The sequence below is a fragment of the Mercenaria mercenaria genome, chromosome 1, assembly GCF_021730395.1.
Source record: "Mercenaria mercenaria strain notata chromosome 1, MADL_Memer_1, whole genome shotgun sequence".
In the NCBI taxonomy this organism is placed as follows: Eukaryota; Metazoa; Mollusca; class Bivalvia; order Venerida; family Veneridae; genus Mercenaria; species Mercenaria mercenaria.
This window is the reverse complement of record NC_069361.1, coordinates 34,348,816-34,367,378: the sequence shown is the minus strand read 5'-3', so window position 1 is coordinate 34,367,378 and position 18,563 is coordinate 34,348,816. Positions and strand designations below refer to the sequence as shown.

The 18,563-nt window shown below is 35.8% G+C and overlaps 1 protein-coding gene across 1 annotated transcript in view; it reads right to left on the bottom strand.

Moving 5' to 3' along the window:
- The window catches only part of LOC123542215 (uncharacterized), a 71,953-nt gene that overhangs the window by 43,009 nt on the left and 10,381 nt on the right, over window positions 1-18,563 (bottom strand). The window contains exons 4-8 of the mRNA XM_045327930.2: window positions 11,181-11,217; window positions 10,662-10,808; window positions 7,790-7,900; window positions 6,726-6,857; window positions 5,608-5,629 (exon numbers count right to left, since the gene is read on the bottom strand). Of these exons, the coding sequence (XP_045183865.2) occupies window positions 5,608-5,629; window positions 6,726-6,857; window positions 7,790-7,900; window positions 10,662-10,808; window positions 11,181-11,217 (449 nt within the window). The remainder of the gene's footprint in view (window positions 1-5,607; window positions 5,630-6,725; window positions 6,858-7,789; window positions 7,901-10,661; window positions 10,809-11,180; window positions 11,218-18,563) is intronic.

Genomic DNA, 18,563 nt, shown 5'->3' with positions numbered 1-18,563 from the left:
ATACCTTAGATCAATACTTCTGCAAGTGGTCTTTTATTGCAGATAGACAAACATTCAAAAGAAGGGAAATATTCTTTGTAGTGCAGAAGGTTGAATTCGTATTGAATCGACCTTTATATGGGGTTTTGTGTAATATAAGGATCCAATAAAGAGGAGGGAGCTTCAATTGTTTGTCGTCAAGTTTGACATTAAAATTTACAAAAGACACGTGTGTTTGTAATTGTGATAGTGTCAGTAGGAACGTCCAAGTCAACGTTTCTTGAACTGCAATTCCAACCCTTTCACCAACTAAAGCAATGTGTGCTGATGCGGTATTCTAAGATACAGCTGCGATTACGGATGATGTGTAGATTCCCATCCGGATCGAGTATTATTATTATTATTATTATTATTATTATTATTATTATTATTATTATTATTATACCAGATTTATATAGCGCCCTTTTCATGATCAATTTCACGTTCAAAGGCGCGAGTATTGATGCCTCTTTCTTCCAGGTAGAAAAAGTAAGTAGACTCATCCTGAAAGCGACCGCATCAACAACTGATCCAGGGTAGACCTCCCCGGCAATAAAATTTTTAACAGGACTTGCAGATTTGGACAATTTAAAGGTCCAAGTTCAAATGAATGAACTGTAGAATATTAGCGCTGTTGGATGAGGGTAAATGTATTTGTACCGAATAAGTTCATAAGCCAGTCATGTGAAATCCTTCCAAGTGTAATGGTTTTGATTCTATGCCAGCTCACTGTAAAATTACCGCATTTGACAGACTGGTAAATATGATGTACTCTGATGCCTATGATACTGTATGTGCATAATTTCACTTCCTTGCGCCGGGTGTTAAATAAACAGTATACGTTTCAATGAAGTTAGTAATTTGAAATGAAGTGCCATAGAATTTTTACGAAGCTCACTCAGTTTTCCATATCTAAAAACAGCAAAACTGACATTTATCGTGAAGGAAAAGCTATCTGAAGGTGTGCATTACAAATACCTCACGGCTTATGATAAATGAAAAAGTAAAGATTCGTTACAAAAGAAATTATTGAACAAGGGAAGAATCTTAATACTGTAAATACATAGATAAGGCGCTGTATGAAATATGTTATAAGTCAACCATGTTTTTTGTATTTTTCAAACTTCTATGCTTTTACAATACAGTTTCAGTTCTGTTAGACGATGACTGAACTTCTTTTACCACTTTCTTACCCCTGCAAACTGGTGTTTGTATTTAAGCTTGCAGTTCGGTTAAAACGTCCTAGTTCAGGGCGTTACGTACTACCGCTCACTCGAATATCTTAAAAGAAACGTTAATAATCTGTGAGAATCAGTGACACCAGCAGTCACATAATGTTATACTGGTTATAGGACGGGAGAAGCCGAAGCTTGAAAACGTATTTTAGAAATTCAAATTCGTATATTTTTCTCTGAAATATGTCGTTATACCACGAGTTTAATAATACTGTTTTAGTATGACGTTAGGATGAGACCCGACACCTAATTGTATGCTAGAGGACGCAATCCGTTGATAGCCAAAATGTAGAGGTTCGTGTGATAGAGAAATTAATACAGAACAAAATGAAAATGATAGCATGTGTCCTTAGTTGAAATATCTGAAATTACCAGCGAAATAGATTCTATATAACACTGCTAAACTTTTATTTTCATTGATATGACAGGACGACTCAGGATGGAAATTCCAATTCGTTTGGATATGTTCTCTTTTTCACCTGTCATTGTCAATTGGCATGAGATCTGTCAAAGAAGAATAACGAAGACTAACCTTATTTCTGTCGCTTTCTTCTATTATAGACATTGATGATTAATTTGCTTCCAAAGGAAGTGTATTTCGAAGTTCAGTTGTTGTTCGGATGCCCATCCTCACAAGGCAAACATTATGTCAGGCAATAGCGCCGGTTCGTTTATAAAATCCTCGACGATCTAAATACAATTATGTGTCTTTCCCAGAACAAAATAAATGCTGAAAGCCGAATTTATGACCGAGTTTAAGAGGTTCCGTTACAAAAATGTACTTTAATGTACTTTACATACGTGACAGTCTCACTGTCGGAATAATTTGTATATCCGATATATATTGATAACGTAACACATTAGCACAGATAGTGATTGACTCCCATTTAATGGTGCCATTGCTATAATTATTGTTGAATTGCTGTTTATAATAGGGTTTGGGTCATTTCTGGCTAATTTGGGTTCATTATGTTGATAGCTGGATCCCAGCCTCACACACTATGTCATATAGGCATACAGACACTAAATAGAAAAATGGCGCGAAAAAAAATGGTAGTCGCATAATGGCGGACACAAATAGTCCTCAGTTTTTTTTGCTCTGTAGGGCTATTTTCCTTATTTTCTTTGCAATTTTTTTGCTAAAATCACATGACAGATCTATGCTTGACATGTAGGTAGCATTTTCATAATGAAATAACTACATGACAAAATTTTTCATGGAAACTTAGATCATACACCACCAGTATAATTTGGGGTCTCATTTTTTAGCTGATTTTGCAGTTTGTGTGTTTGACTGAAATCATTTTTCTTGCATCAAACATGACCCCCACTTTTCTTTTGATTTTTAGTTAGCACTGACAATATTCTTCAAGAAAATGTAAGTTACAGAAATTTAAAATGGGTCCTGATGTGTGCTGCGGTCATTGGAAATGGGTCAGTTTCATATAGAATAAAGAACAACAACTATTTAGTGTGTTATAACCTATACAACAGTTAAATGGAACCAGATATTTGTTAGAGCAAGTACTCGTTGTAAAATACTATGTATAAATTTGGACCAATCAGAAACAAGTTCTATAAATAGCACGTCTGTTGAGGTATAAATAGGTAGATGGATGACAGAGAGGGCATTCGGTATCCAGCGATAGAAGAAGACACCTCGATGATTCAAGTAATAATTTATCCCAGTACCTTGAGAAGGAGCTTATTGCAACTACCCTCTCAGGGCGGATAAATTATTGAAAAAAAAGAAGACGTTTGAAATTCATAGACTAAAGAAGAGTTATAGAATTTCAAGAAGGTTTCGAGCTATAGGGCCAGCGCATAGGAGTTTTACCTTAACGATAGTTGAATACTATAGACGATAGCAAATATAGGATGAGCATCGGAAAGCTGAGACAGAGACCCAGAGTTTGGTAATCTACTGAGATAGTAGGAGAGTTCCAGCTTATAGACGGTTCAGCATTATTGGCGAAGTACAGTCAAGGCATCGGGAATATACCTATGATAGCATATAGGCGCTGAGCATTCCAGGAGTCGGGGCATTCATATAGAGTTGTAACTTCAATTAAGAGGACAGAGGCCGAGCATCTATGCGATAGGACTCGTATGTTGTTGATTCAAAGACATTGTCTGACGGAAACTTCAACAAAAAGACCAGTCAAGTATAGAGTCTCCAGCCTATGTTAGTTTGAAACATTTAGTGATTTGCCTGATCCCTGAAATTTTCTAGCTCATAATTGGAAATCATTTACGAATCACTGGTACACGAATCATTTAGGCAAGGTAGCTTGAGGAAAATTTATGTATGAGATATTTGGTCTCACCAGCTATACGTTTTAACAAAGGGCATTCTATATCGTTTGTCAGCTAGTCAAAGACATAGTCACCTTAGCGATTGGACCCATTTCATTGTTCAAGATACTAAAGGCGTAGGCACTTCCCTGGGTCATATAACTCGTATCCTGACACTCACATATCTTGTGATAACAGAAAAATAAGAATACGTCTTTTGCAGTTAATGATTTTTTAAATGGTGGCACCGCTTTGATTTCGCGGACGGAATCACTAAAGCATAACTTTAGTTGACATACTAAATAGCTCCGTATTGTCTCATCTGTTTTATTTTCATGTGTAAATTTATGTAATTCACAGACAATTCGTAATTGAGCCGTGCCATGGGAAAACCAACATAGTGGGTGTGCGACCAGCATGGATCCAGACCAGCCTGCGCATCCGCGCAGTCTGGTCAGGATCCATGCTGTTCGTTAACAGTTTCTCCAATTCCAATAGGCTTTAAAAGCGAACAGCATGGAGCCTGACCAGACTGCGCGGATGCGCAGGCTGGTCTGGATCCATGCTGGTCGCACATCCAATATGTTGGTTTTCCCATGGCACGGCTCAATTTATCACTCAAAAAGGGAGAAAACTGCATAAATATTTTCACTTTCGCTACGTGATCGTGAAGATTTCGATTGTCTCCCTTAGCACTGATGGCTAGATAAAAAAAAACGAATATCCTCTAGTTACCACCGTTTTCATAAACTACATAAATATGTTCTAAATTTTACCATCGTAATTCAGATTTGCTTTATAATTTCAAAGCAGTATGTGTACATTTTTTAAATTTTGCAGGATACCGAAACCTGGGAATTTTACTATTGCAATGGCTAAACTATAAAAAGGGTGTACTAAAAGCGGTTATGATGACAAGACTAACTGCATATTTGATAGACCTTTTACAACTTCCATTTTGATTATGTCGACAGTTCTTGTTAGGCAATTCTCAAAGGCGACTGCAACGTGTTCTCTGTCCTGTTTCGTCAGGCCATTCTTTACCATTGTGTGTTAGGGATTCGTCTGAAGGGAATTACATTGATTTTTCTGTCCTAAAACTTTGTGGAATTGTGGAAATTAACAACGGGAGCTTGAGCACAATTTACCAATTTAAACTCCCGAAGTTTTGCCACTGACCATTTTAAGGCGTTGTCGTATTGTGATCTTATGTCTGTTTATTTTGTCCTCATCTTTGTCTCTGTACTTTATTTATATCCCTCACGTACTCATCCACACTTACAATCATGCTGTGATTCTTTTTGTGTGTGTATACATTCTAAGAACGACGCTATTCTTGTTAGATCGGTGTCCTTGTTTTCTAACTACTGGATGTTTTGGACTCGTTCGCTACAGAAATATAACTCTAACCATAGCTCACCCCACCCCGTTCTCCCCTCGTCGTAGTTTTATTAATAAGTGCGTATGTTATGAAATGCAAGTTAACTGGCCGTCCCTACCGACTAGATATCCAACAAGCAACTACAAAAATAAAGGAAGGTTACAATTAAACGTTGTAAATTGTAAAATAATCTGGTAACCAACGTAAGGAAAACAAAATGTAAGTTGTTTGTTTTGGAAAATGGTTTATTTACATCAAAAATAAATAACAGAATCATAAAAGTATGTTGATAAAAGTAAAATGAAAAACGGGAGTAAAATAAAAAATATCTGATTTTGTGTATCACATATGGAAAAGGACGGTTTGTAACAGGAAAATGCCACAAAATTTTTCAGTCAATCGTAAGTATTGATATTTTGTATGATAGATATATACATCACATACATACATGAAGGATGGAATCTCATGAGACGCTATTGTTTTCTTGTAATCATATTAATTATAATTCATAGTTTCTTAATTCAAAGTGAATCATGTATAATCTACACCATCACCATGCATCATCGATCTAAACAAAGCTGCTAAAAAGTTAAATATTTTAAGTAATTGTTTTTTAATTGTTTAATATCTCCATAGGTTCCATGGTTAGACCGCTCCGATTAAGTGTGGATTTTTCACGATATCAACAATTGCGTGAACTCTGAAAAATGAAAAGCAAATTTGTTCCTAAATAAATAAAATAATTTGAATTAAACCGTTTCTTTGCATCATGCAAAAAAATGAAAGCATTTACGTACATTTAGAAAGATATATATTCAACTATAATCTGGCTTTTAGTAAAGATACATAATTGCCAGAACTGCTTATCAAGCTGTAAATTCCCAGTTGTCAACAGGTATGGATTTGATCTTTTTCCATTTACGTTTGACTGTAGGAATAACGCATATTTCTCTGTCTTATAGCATCGGCAGAATCCCAAAGAACTGTTTAGTTTAAACAGTATTTATTTCAATCAAGTAAACATAACATAAACAGCATTGTAACAAATACAGTAAGGACTTGGAAAAAAGGCAACTTTTCTGAATCCGTTTCTTAAGCATTTTATGTGCATACAATTAGATTTTTAATGTTATGACAGGTTGCAACAAGATATGCACTCTTGAATAATCAAAACAATGTAGAGTTAGAAGACTATAAAAGATTAGAGAAAAAAAGAACTAATTGATGCCCGAGTCAAATACGGAGAGGGCACCGACGTATCCCGAGGAATTCTGCAGATGCTATAATAGAAAAATAACTTGGTTAACACTATTTTTGCACAAAGCGCGTAAACCCTAAATTAGATTAATATAAAACGTTCATTTCTTACGAAACAAGTTTTAATGATGCGCTATAGGGACGAAGTACGACAGCATTTTGCCGAGGATATCACATAGATGAAAATGTGAGTTAATTGCAAGTGATCTTCAAGAAACGGTTTTCGTGCAACAGAGAACATAATAAGTCGGGGACTACAAATATACTAAGCTCCTCCCTGTTAAAATCAAATTAGAAGTTAAATTACGATGTTTCCCTGAGACAATTAGTAAGTCAGTGTCAACTGGTATTGATAATCAACATGATATATATAATATCACACAATAAAAATTGATAAATTAATAAGTCTTTTTTCCATGAAAGTAATGTTAACGATATTGAACCATTTTTAAGTCTGACAATTACGATAAAACTGCCTCAGAGCAATGCGGTCATAATACTGGCTTATGATGTTTAACCAGTTGCAGAAATTAACATACCTTGATAATTTATTTGACCATCACCGTCATCGTCGGCTTCTCTAATCATCTCTTCAACTTCTTCGTCTGTAAGTTTCTCTCCCATCGTCGTGACAATTTTCCGGAGATCTGCCGCACTAAGTACGCCTGTGCCTGTCAAAGTAATGCGCTTAAAGTAACTCTTTGTCAGTATTTATCATTCTTGTTTCCATCCGGGTCAAACAAATCATTTATCTTCTACGGTGTCGCTATTTCATTATTTCTCACTCTATATCGCAAAAGTCGAAATCACAAAACTACGATAATGAAAGTTGAAACCACGACAGTGAATGTCGAAATTACGATGGTGAAAACTAAAAACTACGATAACGAAAATCGGAATCACGAAACTACGATAATGAAACGCTATGTGATTTCGCGCATTCACAATTGTTTGTTGGGTTTAACGTCGCACCGACAAAATTAAAGGTCACACGGCGACTTTCCAGCTTTGATGATGAAGGAAGAACCCAGATGCCCTTCCGTGCATTATTTCATCACGAGCGGGCACCTGGGTAGAACCATCCACCTTCCGTAAGGCAGATGGATGGCTTCCTCACATGAAGAATTCAACGCCCCGAATGAGGCTCGAACCCACATCGGTGAAGGCAAGTGATTTGAAGTCAGCGACCTTAACCACGCGGCCACGGAGCCCCTGCATTCATAATTGTGCTTTGGTGTGTTCATCAAGACGGTTTCGACTTTCAACCTTCATCACCGTTGTTTTGTGTTGTTTTCATTATAGTTTCGTGTTTTCGTTGCCGTAGGTTTGACTTTCATCATCACAGTTTTTTTGGCATTGTTGTTTCGGGGGACAAATAAAAATGCAATGATCCAAACGGAAGATCGAGCACAATATGGTACATAATTAATACTGCGTATCATGATGTGATAACGAAATCTGTTCTTTTTGTGTCAGCCCCATGCATCTGAATATTTTAAAACTTTTTTTGGATTTAAGAACTTCCATCAGTAAAACTGTGAAAGGGAAGCATTTATTTCCTTAACTTATATTTAATCTGGAAGTATTGCTTCTTTATTCTTACCTTCTTTATCAAACACTCTGAATGCTTGCAGGAGTTGATCATCGGGTTCAGGGACTGTGAGACGCTTAGCCATTATGTTTAGGTAGCCATCGAAATCTGTTAAAACCTGACCTGTCAGATACAAATAAATTGTCCTGTTGTATACTAGACAAACTAAAACTGATAGGTCGAAAACGATGTTCACTATGTACAGGTTGCGCACCGGATACAGGGCCATTTGCAATTATTTTCTACATTTCCTCTAGCTGCAAGCATCTATGAGAAGGTAGTAATTTTATTTCAATAATGCAGATATGTCTTTGTTTTCAATGAATAGTTTTGTTAGCTAAGTTTAAGATAAAATTGACTGTTATCGACCATATCTGATTTTATGTACGGTCACATTATGACACTAATAATTTCCAGACTTTTACACCCAACACGTTGTTGAAAACATGACTTTTTCAAGTTGATAGAATGTTTCTTAAATAAGGCGGTAGTCTATGGTGTGGAGCAAATTGATTTCATTGTTCAAACAAATCATTCTGCTTGGTTTTCCTTTTTTCATTTCGTAGATGCATCGCTGTTTTTACGACTTTTATTATCTAAATGAGTCATTTGCTCAAAACAATTCTCAGAAGTAAACCTTGAACATTCAGGCTTTCAGTAGAGAGCTCTAAATCTTACGTATCCGCAATATCCACACTTAAAATGTTGTTGCTCGAATGCCACGTGTTACAAAACATAGACACAATACACTATTACACTCCAAGCATTTTAACGTGCATTTACAACATGAGTAATTTTTACCCTTGCACTTTTTGCCCTTTTTCGTCACTTAAAAGAGAGAGAAAAAAAGTAACATGAATTCTGGAAAATTCATACATGACTCGATTTGTCTGCCAGTTAAACAAAGACGAATTCCAACCTCTCTATACTCTGCAATAAACAAAGGTTGAATCGCGGACCGGTAAGAGAGCATTGTGACGTCAATTATGACGTCATAATGCCACATGACGTCCGGTTCATTACTACTCGAATAAATGAAGCCCAGCATTTTTTTACTAAAATATTTCAACATGTAAGAATGAAAACAATCAAGGCCTTCTTGTGATTTGTCATCTTACTGACCATGGTTCATCGTTCAGATGCTTAGATATGACGCCCTCGTGGTTCAATTCCTACGCATCTGAACTCTGAACCGTGATAACTCAAAGGCCTCGATTATTTGTCTATTAAACTGTGTCTAGTACAAAACTGTACACGAAGCAAATATTTTAGATTATCGTGATACAAGGAATTGAAAATATCCTTTTCTCATTCAAAGATGTAGATACTAGTAATAACGTATTAGAATCGAAATAATATATAGAGAATATTAGGTTACTGTCTTATAAATTTAAATTTATTAAGTGAGTCGGAGAAAATATAAAAGTCGAGGCTCTGCCGAGACTTTTATTTTTTCGTAGACGAACTTAATAAATTTAAATTTATAAGACAGTAACCTAATGTTCTATTTATCCTACCTTCTGATCTAAAATCATTCTTTAATTAAAATTCAAAATTTACCACCAACTAGATCTGAGTCTGTCTTGCACAGAAATTAATACGCCCCACCATTACACAAACAGGTATTTAAAATAAAAATATTATAAAATTAGAGCCGAAAAACAAAGGCTAACCTTGTTCTGCTTTGTGTCTGACTTCTCTGTTCTGCTGAACATTAAAGAATAATTTTAATTTGCTGCCAAGTGAAGTTTTGTCCGAAGTTCAGTTGAATGTCGGATTGCCCATCCTCACCAAGCAAACGATTGACGAGACTCATATACACGCCATATCGCCGCTTGACAAAACGAATAGGCAAACCGTTTCCTCGATGATTTTATTCAATAACACTCCATTACAGATGCAATATATTCCTAGATTGACGAGTAGAAAGCTAAAATTCTGAACAAACGCTATACATGAGTCACTTTCCCTTTCTCCGAGCGTTTCTGTTATAAAAACTTTTTGTAGTAATTGCAAGTACGGTATGCATACACTATACATTTGTGATGGTCTCACATACCTAATAAAAGCGCGTTTATGAAAATAATTGCATAAATATGTCTTTTAGCAGTTATTCTCAAAAACAAGATGGCGTCGTTTTAAAAAAAAATCAAAAAAGTAGTCCGCCAAGCTTTATTTAGTCACTGACCAGATAAAGCAAAATTTATCTGACCCCTTGATTTTTGCCTTTATTTTGCATGAAGGTAGGATAAATCTCATTATGTGATTTGCTCTCGAATAGAATCATTGTTTTCCGTTCAGATGCGTATTTTTATATCACGTGATATAATTTCTTCGCATCTGAAATCCAAACAATGATTTTATTCAACGACAAATTACTAAATGAGATATATTATTTCTTAATTAGATATGTAGTAAAATACGGGTAATTTGTTGAAATTACTTCTGTTTAACAAAGGAAAAATAGTTTGGTATCTGCTCTTTAAAAACATTGCAACTCATACGAAAATTCGATGGGTCTAATTCTCCCATATGCAGTGCATTTGGGGTTGGTAACTGATACAGCAAAATATGCTATGGATTTGATTGCATCTTTTATGCTACAAAAAGAGGTTATTATGGAAGGAACAAGACGCAGATGCCAGATGTCAGTCTGCGAAGAAATACATATATACGTCCCTGGAAAAAACATTTCAAAAACCGTGTGCAAATAGGGCAATTCACGTGCTGTTAATACGTGAATTGCCCTATTTGCACACGGTTTTTCTCCATTAATACATTGTCGGATCCAGTAAAAATGTAGTTCTTATGCAAGAATGTAGGTCAACGTGCACATCTTTCATGAAAACAGTCAAACAATGTAAAAGTAGGTTAGTGAGTTTACCCTCTTCTCCTTCCGGTTTCTTGACTAGTTCTTGAATTTCGCTCTCTGTTGGGTGCTGGGCCATGGCTCGCATGGCTTCACCCAGCTCCCGGGCAGTAATGTACCCATCATTGTCCCGATCAAACAATTTAAATGTCTCCTCTAGTTCTGAAATAAGTATGTTTAATTTGCAGGTGATGCATCAGTATTAGGCTGTTTGAATTAATTAAACGAAAAATTGCATTCCTTTGTTTATTTATATAGTAAAAAAAAGATCGGTTTTCTGAAAATTTGAATATTGTGAAAAACGTCAATAAATTAACAGTTATAAATACGAAACTGAAGATAAAATATAGTTTTGTTTTCTCGGAACAGTATATTGCCGCTATCAGTACCTATCTGCTTTCTCTTGGGGAAACATTATTTTGTGTTTGCCTTGTACAAAATAGAGTGACATCACCAGAAACAGAATAAAACGTCCTACTGAAAGACTGACTTTTCCCCCCTTTTTCTCGGGTTTACATATAAAAAAATACAAACCTGCCCTTTCTTCATCTGTGATCGCCTCTACCGCGGTCTGAAAGCATAATCATATTAAGATTCAAAACTGAACATGTTCGCCATTGTTAGGAACAATATAGGAGGACAGTGTGTTTGTCATAGCAAAACTAATAATAACTAGAAAATGCTTTTGTAAAAAAGCGCATGTCTCCCCCAATGCAAAGTCCTATAGGCAAGAAGTCAATAGGGGTCAGGAGCGAAAGTCAAAGAGACACTGATGGTTGGCTGCAATAGGGATCATCTACTTGGCATGTCCAGTCATCCCGCTAAATTTCAACACTCGTGGCCTAGTGGTTCTCAAGTCACTGTTCAGGCTCCTGTGACCTTGACCTTTGATCAAGTGACCTCAAAATAAATAGGGGTCATCTACTCTGCATGTCCAATCATCCTATTAAGTTTCAACATTGTAGGTCAAGTGGTTCTCAAGTTATTTCCAAAAAATGATTTTACATGAACAGGCCAGTGTGACCTTGACCTTTAATAGACTGACCCCAAAATCAATCGGGGTCATCTACTCTGCATGTTCAATCATCCTATGAAGTTTCAACATTCTGGGTCAAGAGGTTCTCAAGTTATTGATCAGAACTGGTTATCAATGTTCAGGCCCCTGTGACCTTGACCTTTAACGGAGTGACCCCAAAAACAATATGGGTCATTCACTCTGCATGAACAATCATCCTATGAAGTTTCAACATTCTGGGTCGAGAGGTTCTCAAGTTATTGATTGGAAATGGTTTTCCATGTTCAGGCCCCTGTGGCCTTGACCTTTAACAGAGTGACCCTAAAATCTTTAGGATTCATCTACTCTGCATGACCAATCATCCTACGAAGTTTCATCATTCTGGGTCAAGTGGTTCTCAAGTTACTGACCGGAAATGGTTTTCAATGTTCGGGCCCCTGTGACCTTGACCTTTCACAGAGTGACCCAAAAATCGTTAGGGGTCATCTACTCTTTATGACCAATCATCCTATTAAGTTTCAACATTCTGGGTCAAGTGGTTCTCAAGTTACTGACCGGAAATGGTTTTCAATGTTCAGGCCCCTGTGACCTTGACCTTTAATGGAGTGACTCCAAAATCGATAGGAGTCATCTACTTTCCATGTACAATCATCCTCTGAAGTTTCAACATTCTGGGTCAAGTGGTTCTCTAGTTATTGATCAGAAATGGTTTTCAATGTTCAGGCCCCTGTGACCTTGACCTTTGACGGAGTGATCCCATAATCAATAAGGGTCATCTACTCTTTATGACTAATCATCCTATCAAGTTTCAACATTCTGGGTCAAGTGGTTCTCTAGTTATTGATCGGAAATTGTTTTCAATGTTCTGGCCCCTGTAACCTTGACCTTTGACGGAGTGACCCCAAAAACAACAGGGGTCATCTACTCTTATGACCAATCATCCTATGAAGTTTCAACATTCTGGGTCAAGTGGTTCTCTAGTTATTGATCGGAAATGGTTTTCAATGTTCAGGCCCCTGTGACCTTGACCTTTGACGGAGTGACCCCAAAAACAATAGGGTTCGTCTACTCCAGCAGCCCTACAACCCTATGAAGTTTGAAGGTTCTAGGTCAAATGGTTCTCCAGTTATTGCTCGGAAATGAAATGTGACGTACGGACGGACGGACGGACGGACGGACAGGGCATAACAATATATCCTGGGGAGACATAATTACATATCTATACGAGACCTATCGAGCAGCACGCTTAAAATGTACACATTACACAATATAGTAAATATAAATCTACAATTAAACTATTTCAAAGATCGCTGGAACATTGATATTTACAAGGTGCTGCGTTTTCAAAACGCAAAATCATGCCCCCGGTTTTCAGTTTAAAGGTGAAGGTCATAAGAAGGTCGATGTCAGTTTGTAGTACTTGCCACAAGGTTTAATGAGTGTGAGTATTAATTAAATGGGGTCGTTTATGCCGGCTGTAGGACCATAAAATGTTATTTTTATAGATTTTAAGTTTGAAGGTGAAGGTCATATAAGATTTAAGGTCATTTATATATGGGTCAATTCGTAGGTCTTGCCACAATCACAAGGATTGTTGAGTGTGAGTATGTGTGAGTATTAACTAAACTGGGTCATTAATGTGGGCTGTAGGCGAAACGGTTAAACATGTTTTGTATGGACGGACGGACAGTTCAATCGCTATATGCCCGAGGGCATAATTCAAATAATTGTTTCAACATACCTGCAGCATTTGACATTTACAATAAATTAAATTATATATTACTGCAGTATTTGCTTTAATTAACAGTGTCATAAAGGTAATAATAACTACAGTACTGTCCTGTACAATGTCACAAAATTAGAAATAAGTTTTTCAAGATAATTAAAGGATTGGTAATTAAAATAACATAGAACTTAAGTAACATACAGAATTATTAGCATTTACAACGGAAAAAAACTTAAATAACCTTAAAATCTGCATTTACAATGCCATAAAATTAAGAATAAGCTTACTGCAGCATTGTATTTACAATGTCATAAAGCTAAAACTTAATGCAGCATTGGTAATTCACATGACAAAAAGCTCAAATTACTAAAGCATTGGCCTTTACACTGCCATAAAGCTACAAATTACAGCAGTATTAACATTTACACTGCCTTACAGTAAAAAAAACTACTGCTGCGTTGGCTATTAGCATTTCATACAGCTAACACCTACTGCAGCATTTGCTTTTACGCTGTCATAGAGCAAAAAGAACATTGGCATTTACGCATAGAGCAAAAAGAACATTGGCATTTACGCTGTCATAGAGCAAAAAGAACATTGGCATTTACGCTATCATAGAGCAAAAAGAAATACTGACGCATTGGCATTTATGCTGCCATAAAGCAAAATTACTGCTGCTCTGGAGTTTACAATATCGCAAAACTAAAAATAACGTGTTTACAAAGATTTCTAGAGCGTTTGCATTTACGATAACATACAGCTTTAGCATCTACAATATCGCAAAAATAAAAGTATCGTGTAAGGATTACTAGAGCACTGGCACTTACAATGTCATAAAGCTAAAAGTTATCTTTTCAAGGTTGCTGCAGCACTGAATTTACAACGTAATAGCACTAAACACAACTACATGTATTTTTTGATAACTATAAAGCTAAAAATATCTACACGTTTTTCTCGTGTCCTGTTAGAATAAAAGATACATGCAGCACATAAAAGTAAAAATAACTCTTTTTTTTATTACTGCTGCACTGGCACTCTCGACATATTCCAACTGAAACAAATCGAAACATTTTTAATAGATACTGCGGATGTTTGTAGCTAGAAATTGCTTAAATATTTGACAAACAGGAAATTGAACCTACACAACTTTTTCATCATTTTCCTTTGGAATTTATCATCTTCTTATCATACTAAAATAAGTGTTGCATTTTTTGCTTTCAAGATGTCAAAACAACAAAATATAACCATTCCAAGAAGACGGACACTGACATCTTCCGTTTACTCTAAAGAGCTTACTATAATCGGATAGCGACACTTCATAACTGATATGTTAATAGTACTGGTTATAGAATCTTTTTGCTCTGATAAAAAATAAAATAGATTGTATTCACTCCTATATTCAGAAGCTTGTGTTTACTCCTGTGTTCAGAAGCTTGTGTTTACTCCTATATTCAGAAGCTTTTGTTTACTCACACCTGTATTCAGAAGCTTGTGTTTACTCCTGTATTCAGAAGCTTGTGTTTACTCCTGTATTCAGAAGCTTGTGTTTACTCACACCTGTATTCAGAAGCTTGTGTTTACTCCTGTATTCAGAAGCTTGTGTTTACTCCTATATTCAGAAGTTTGTGTTTACTCCTGTATTCAGAAGTTTGTGTTTACTCCTGTATTCAGAAGCTTGTGTTTACTCCTGTATTCAGAAGCTTGTGTTTATTCCTGTATTCAGAAGCTTGCGTTTACTCCTGTATTCAGAAGCTTGTGTTTACTCATTCCTGTATTCAGAAGCTTGTGATTACTCATTCCTGTATTCAGAAGCTTGTGTTTACTCCTATATTCAGAAGCTTGTGTTTACTCCTATATTCAAAAGTTTGTGTTTACTCCTGTATCCAGAAGCTTGTGTTTACTCCTATATTCAGAAGCATAATTCGCAAATTAACAACAACTTTGCAAAACAGCGTATACTCGCATCAATATTAACTAACATTCTTTTAGATTATTTTTTGTGAGTCTGCACTAAAATTGTCAGAAATATGTAAAACGTTAGATATTTAAAAAATGAAACAGGGATTAGTCCATACGGAAAACTGATGAAATAGTTTTGTAAATAGGTTTTAGGCCTACATATAATCTGTGTGGGATTGTTTGTATTACTAATAGTTAAGGGCGTATTGTAATTTACTGAAGTGCTCAGGACATTGTAATATTTCGTTTATTTTAGAAAACGTATATACGGAAGTAAAAATGTGGTCGATTATCGACTTCCAAAAAGTTCGTGATAAAAACTGCGGTCCATTTTCGAGCGTTTGATAATACTACATTGTGCACATGTATCAAGTCTATATTTTTAAAGACCAGCAATTATCTCGCATTTTTGTTGGAACCCGGTCGCTTGTTTTCTGTTTGAATATTTTATATCTTTAAACACATAGATCTTGCAATATCCTTGATCATCGTAAATATTTTATTTTTTTTAAATGTCTGAAATTGTTTCTTTATCTTTTTAATGTAATTAGTATAAAGTGAGAATTATCTTACAGATGAAGAATGAAATCATTTTTAGCTGATCGTTTTTATTACGAAAGATTTATAACCCGTGACAAATCTACTCTAATAAATGGAAAAATTACGTTAGAAATATCTGTATAATACGGTGTAGGGCCTGTTACGGCATGGACATCGGGGTATTATATGTAATATTACCGTTAAATTTAATACAAGCCACACTTTTTGCCTTTAGGTCGTGTTGCAAAAAGAGAATGGGATGAACTTAGATCGAAACTGACACTGTATTTTACTGGGTATTTTGAAATGTGTCTGGTCAACATCTAAATATGAAAGGAGCAAAATTTAAGGTAATTTTATGAAAGATAAGGAAACTGTAAAAATCGCCAGTGTTACGCAAAAATAACATCGCAGCTTACCGCGCTCTCAGAAAGTTTCACTTTTTCCATCATTTCCTCCGAACGTCCGTTTTGTTCTGGATATAACGTCACAATCCACAAATAAATGCAGAGGCCGCGTGACTTTTCCCGCCGCTTATTGCATGAGGATTCGACCGGTTAGCGTAACGCCAAAACGTTACGCTTGAAAAAAATATGAGAACTGAAATTCAAATACTCTTAAAAATCATTTATTTGTTTGTGTTTCTGTTTATTTATCTAACACACAATATTCAAATTTAACGAGACACAATTCTTAAACTGCAAGCAATTAAGGAATGTTGCTGTTAAAAAATTGTCGACCTTTATGAACCTGTTAAATAATTTAAGAAACAATTTACAGTCCCCGATGTGGGATTTGAACCAAGAACACCCATTATTGCAGGACAACGTTTTAAAGACATGAACTAACGACAGGCCAGACTCCTACAATTTACTGAAACCCTATGCTGACAAATTCTGTAGTTAATGTCGTAATTCACGTAGGGACATAATCTACGCAAGCTTACGTTTGACGTTGAATACAACGTGCGGGTGGCAATTTCTGTTTCACCTGAAAAAAGTCCTGACAGTTTGCTAATATTGCGATAGCTTGTTTGATTTATGTAACTTTTTAATACTTCGTGACGGATTTTTCCAAATATTGCTATCAGTTTTTAAAAGTTACCCAACAGTCTATCAAGAAGTCTATTTCTACAGGCGACGGACTGTTTTTCCCGGTTAAAATGCAAAACAATAAAATAAATACTGGCCGACAATGTATTTTTATCATCAACAAGACTACACTGGAACTTAGAAAGGCCAAAACATAAATGGCCTGTATTATCAGTTCTTAAAAGAGAAATTAGATACATTTTTCAAAAGGACTAATTTCATCAAACCGCCATCTTGGTTGAACCTGAACTCGTATAATATTCAGCTTAATTATACTTCTGTCCTAAAATATTTAGCCCTTTATGGCACATCTGTTTAATATCTGTGCAAGTGAAACGAACCGAGTTTCGCCGATACGTCCGTAAAACAATGGATTTTGTAACTTTGTGAAATTAAGTAGTTTCAATGACTTTTAATTTACACCGAATGCATACACATGTACCATTAATAATCAAAAGGTAGGCATAAATAACATGTAAAGAAACACGAAAATGGTTAACACTCGGACGAAAATTTGAAAAAGGCGCAACACAGTGCGCAACGTCATGAGCGAGCCCCGATGTTACATAGTTATAATAAAGTATATTGCATCAGGTGTTTTAATTGCTTAAATTGTATAAAGACTAAAGTCGTATTATACACCCCAAAACCACTGAGGTTTCTCAGTATACATGTAGTCTGCGGCTTTGTAAGATGACAAATAAAATTAAACATTGTAATTCCAAACAAACATACCTAACTGAAAAAAGAGAATAAAAGTATACGCAACACAATATTTCGGTTTCGTGTAGATGCAGACCCTTAGGGTCGAGCTTGTTGTTATATACGTATGCAATCAAACACGTTGAAGGCATTCTGCTCGAGACCCAGTAAGACACAGACTGTTGGATATTTCATACAATTACCTCGTTTTACTATTACCGAAAACACAGTACAAATATTATTCTAAAATATTTGTGTAATCTATCAAAACCCTTATTGGACTTTGTTACTATTTACATAAAACTTTAGCAGAGTCACATTGTACCTTTATGATTAGCCGAAGATAGTTTTTTTTTTCAATTCCGTCAAGTAAAGGTAAATAGACCAACCTTTTAAAATATGAAATTTATCATTTTAGATAAAATTTGTCTATACGAAGATAATAATTGAGCCGCGCCATGAGAAAATCAACATAGTGGCTTTGCGACCAGTATGGATCCAGACCAGCCTGCGCATCCGCGCAGTCTGGTCAGGATCCATACTGTTCGCTAACGGTTTCTCTAATTACAGTAGGCTTTAAAAGCGAACAGCATGGATCCTGACCAGACTGCGCGGATGCGCAGGCTGGTCTGGATCCATGCTGGTCGCAAACCCACTATGTTGGTTTTCTCATGGCGCGGCTCATATTTGATAGATTAACTGCAAGTATTCACAAATATGACAAGATTTGTACACGCGTTTCAGAATGATTTTTAAATAAATCAAAGTCACTGCTCCTAGACAATTTGTTTAACCTATGTTTAAAGCCATGTTTCAACTGTACTTCGTTAATTTAACAGCGTCTGATTAATTTATCTAGTTTTCTAGTACTGACGTTTTCTACA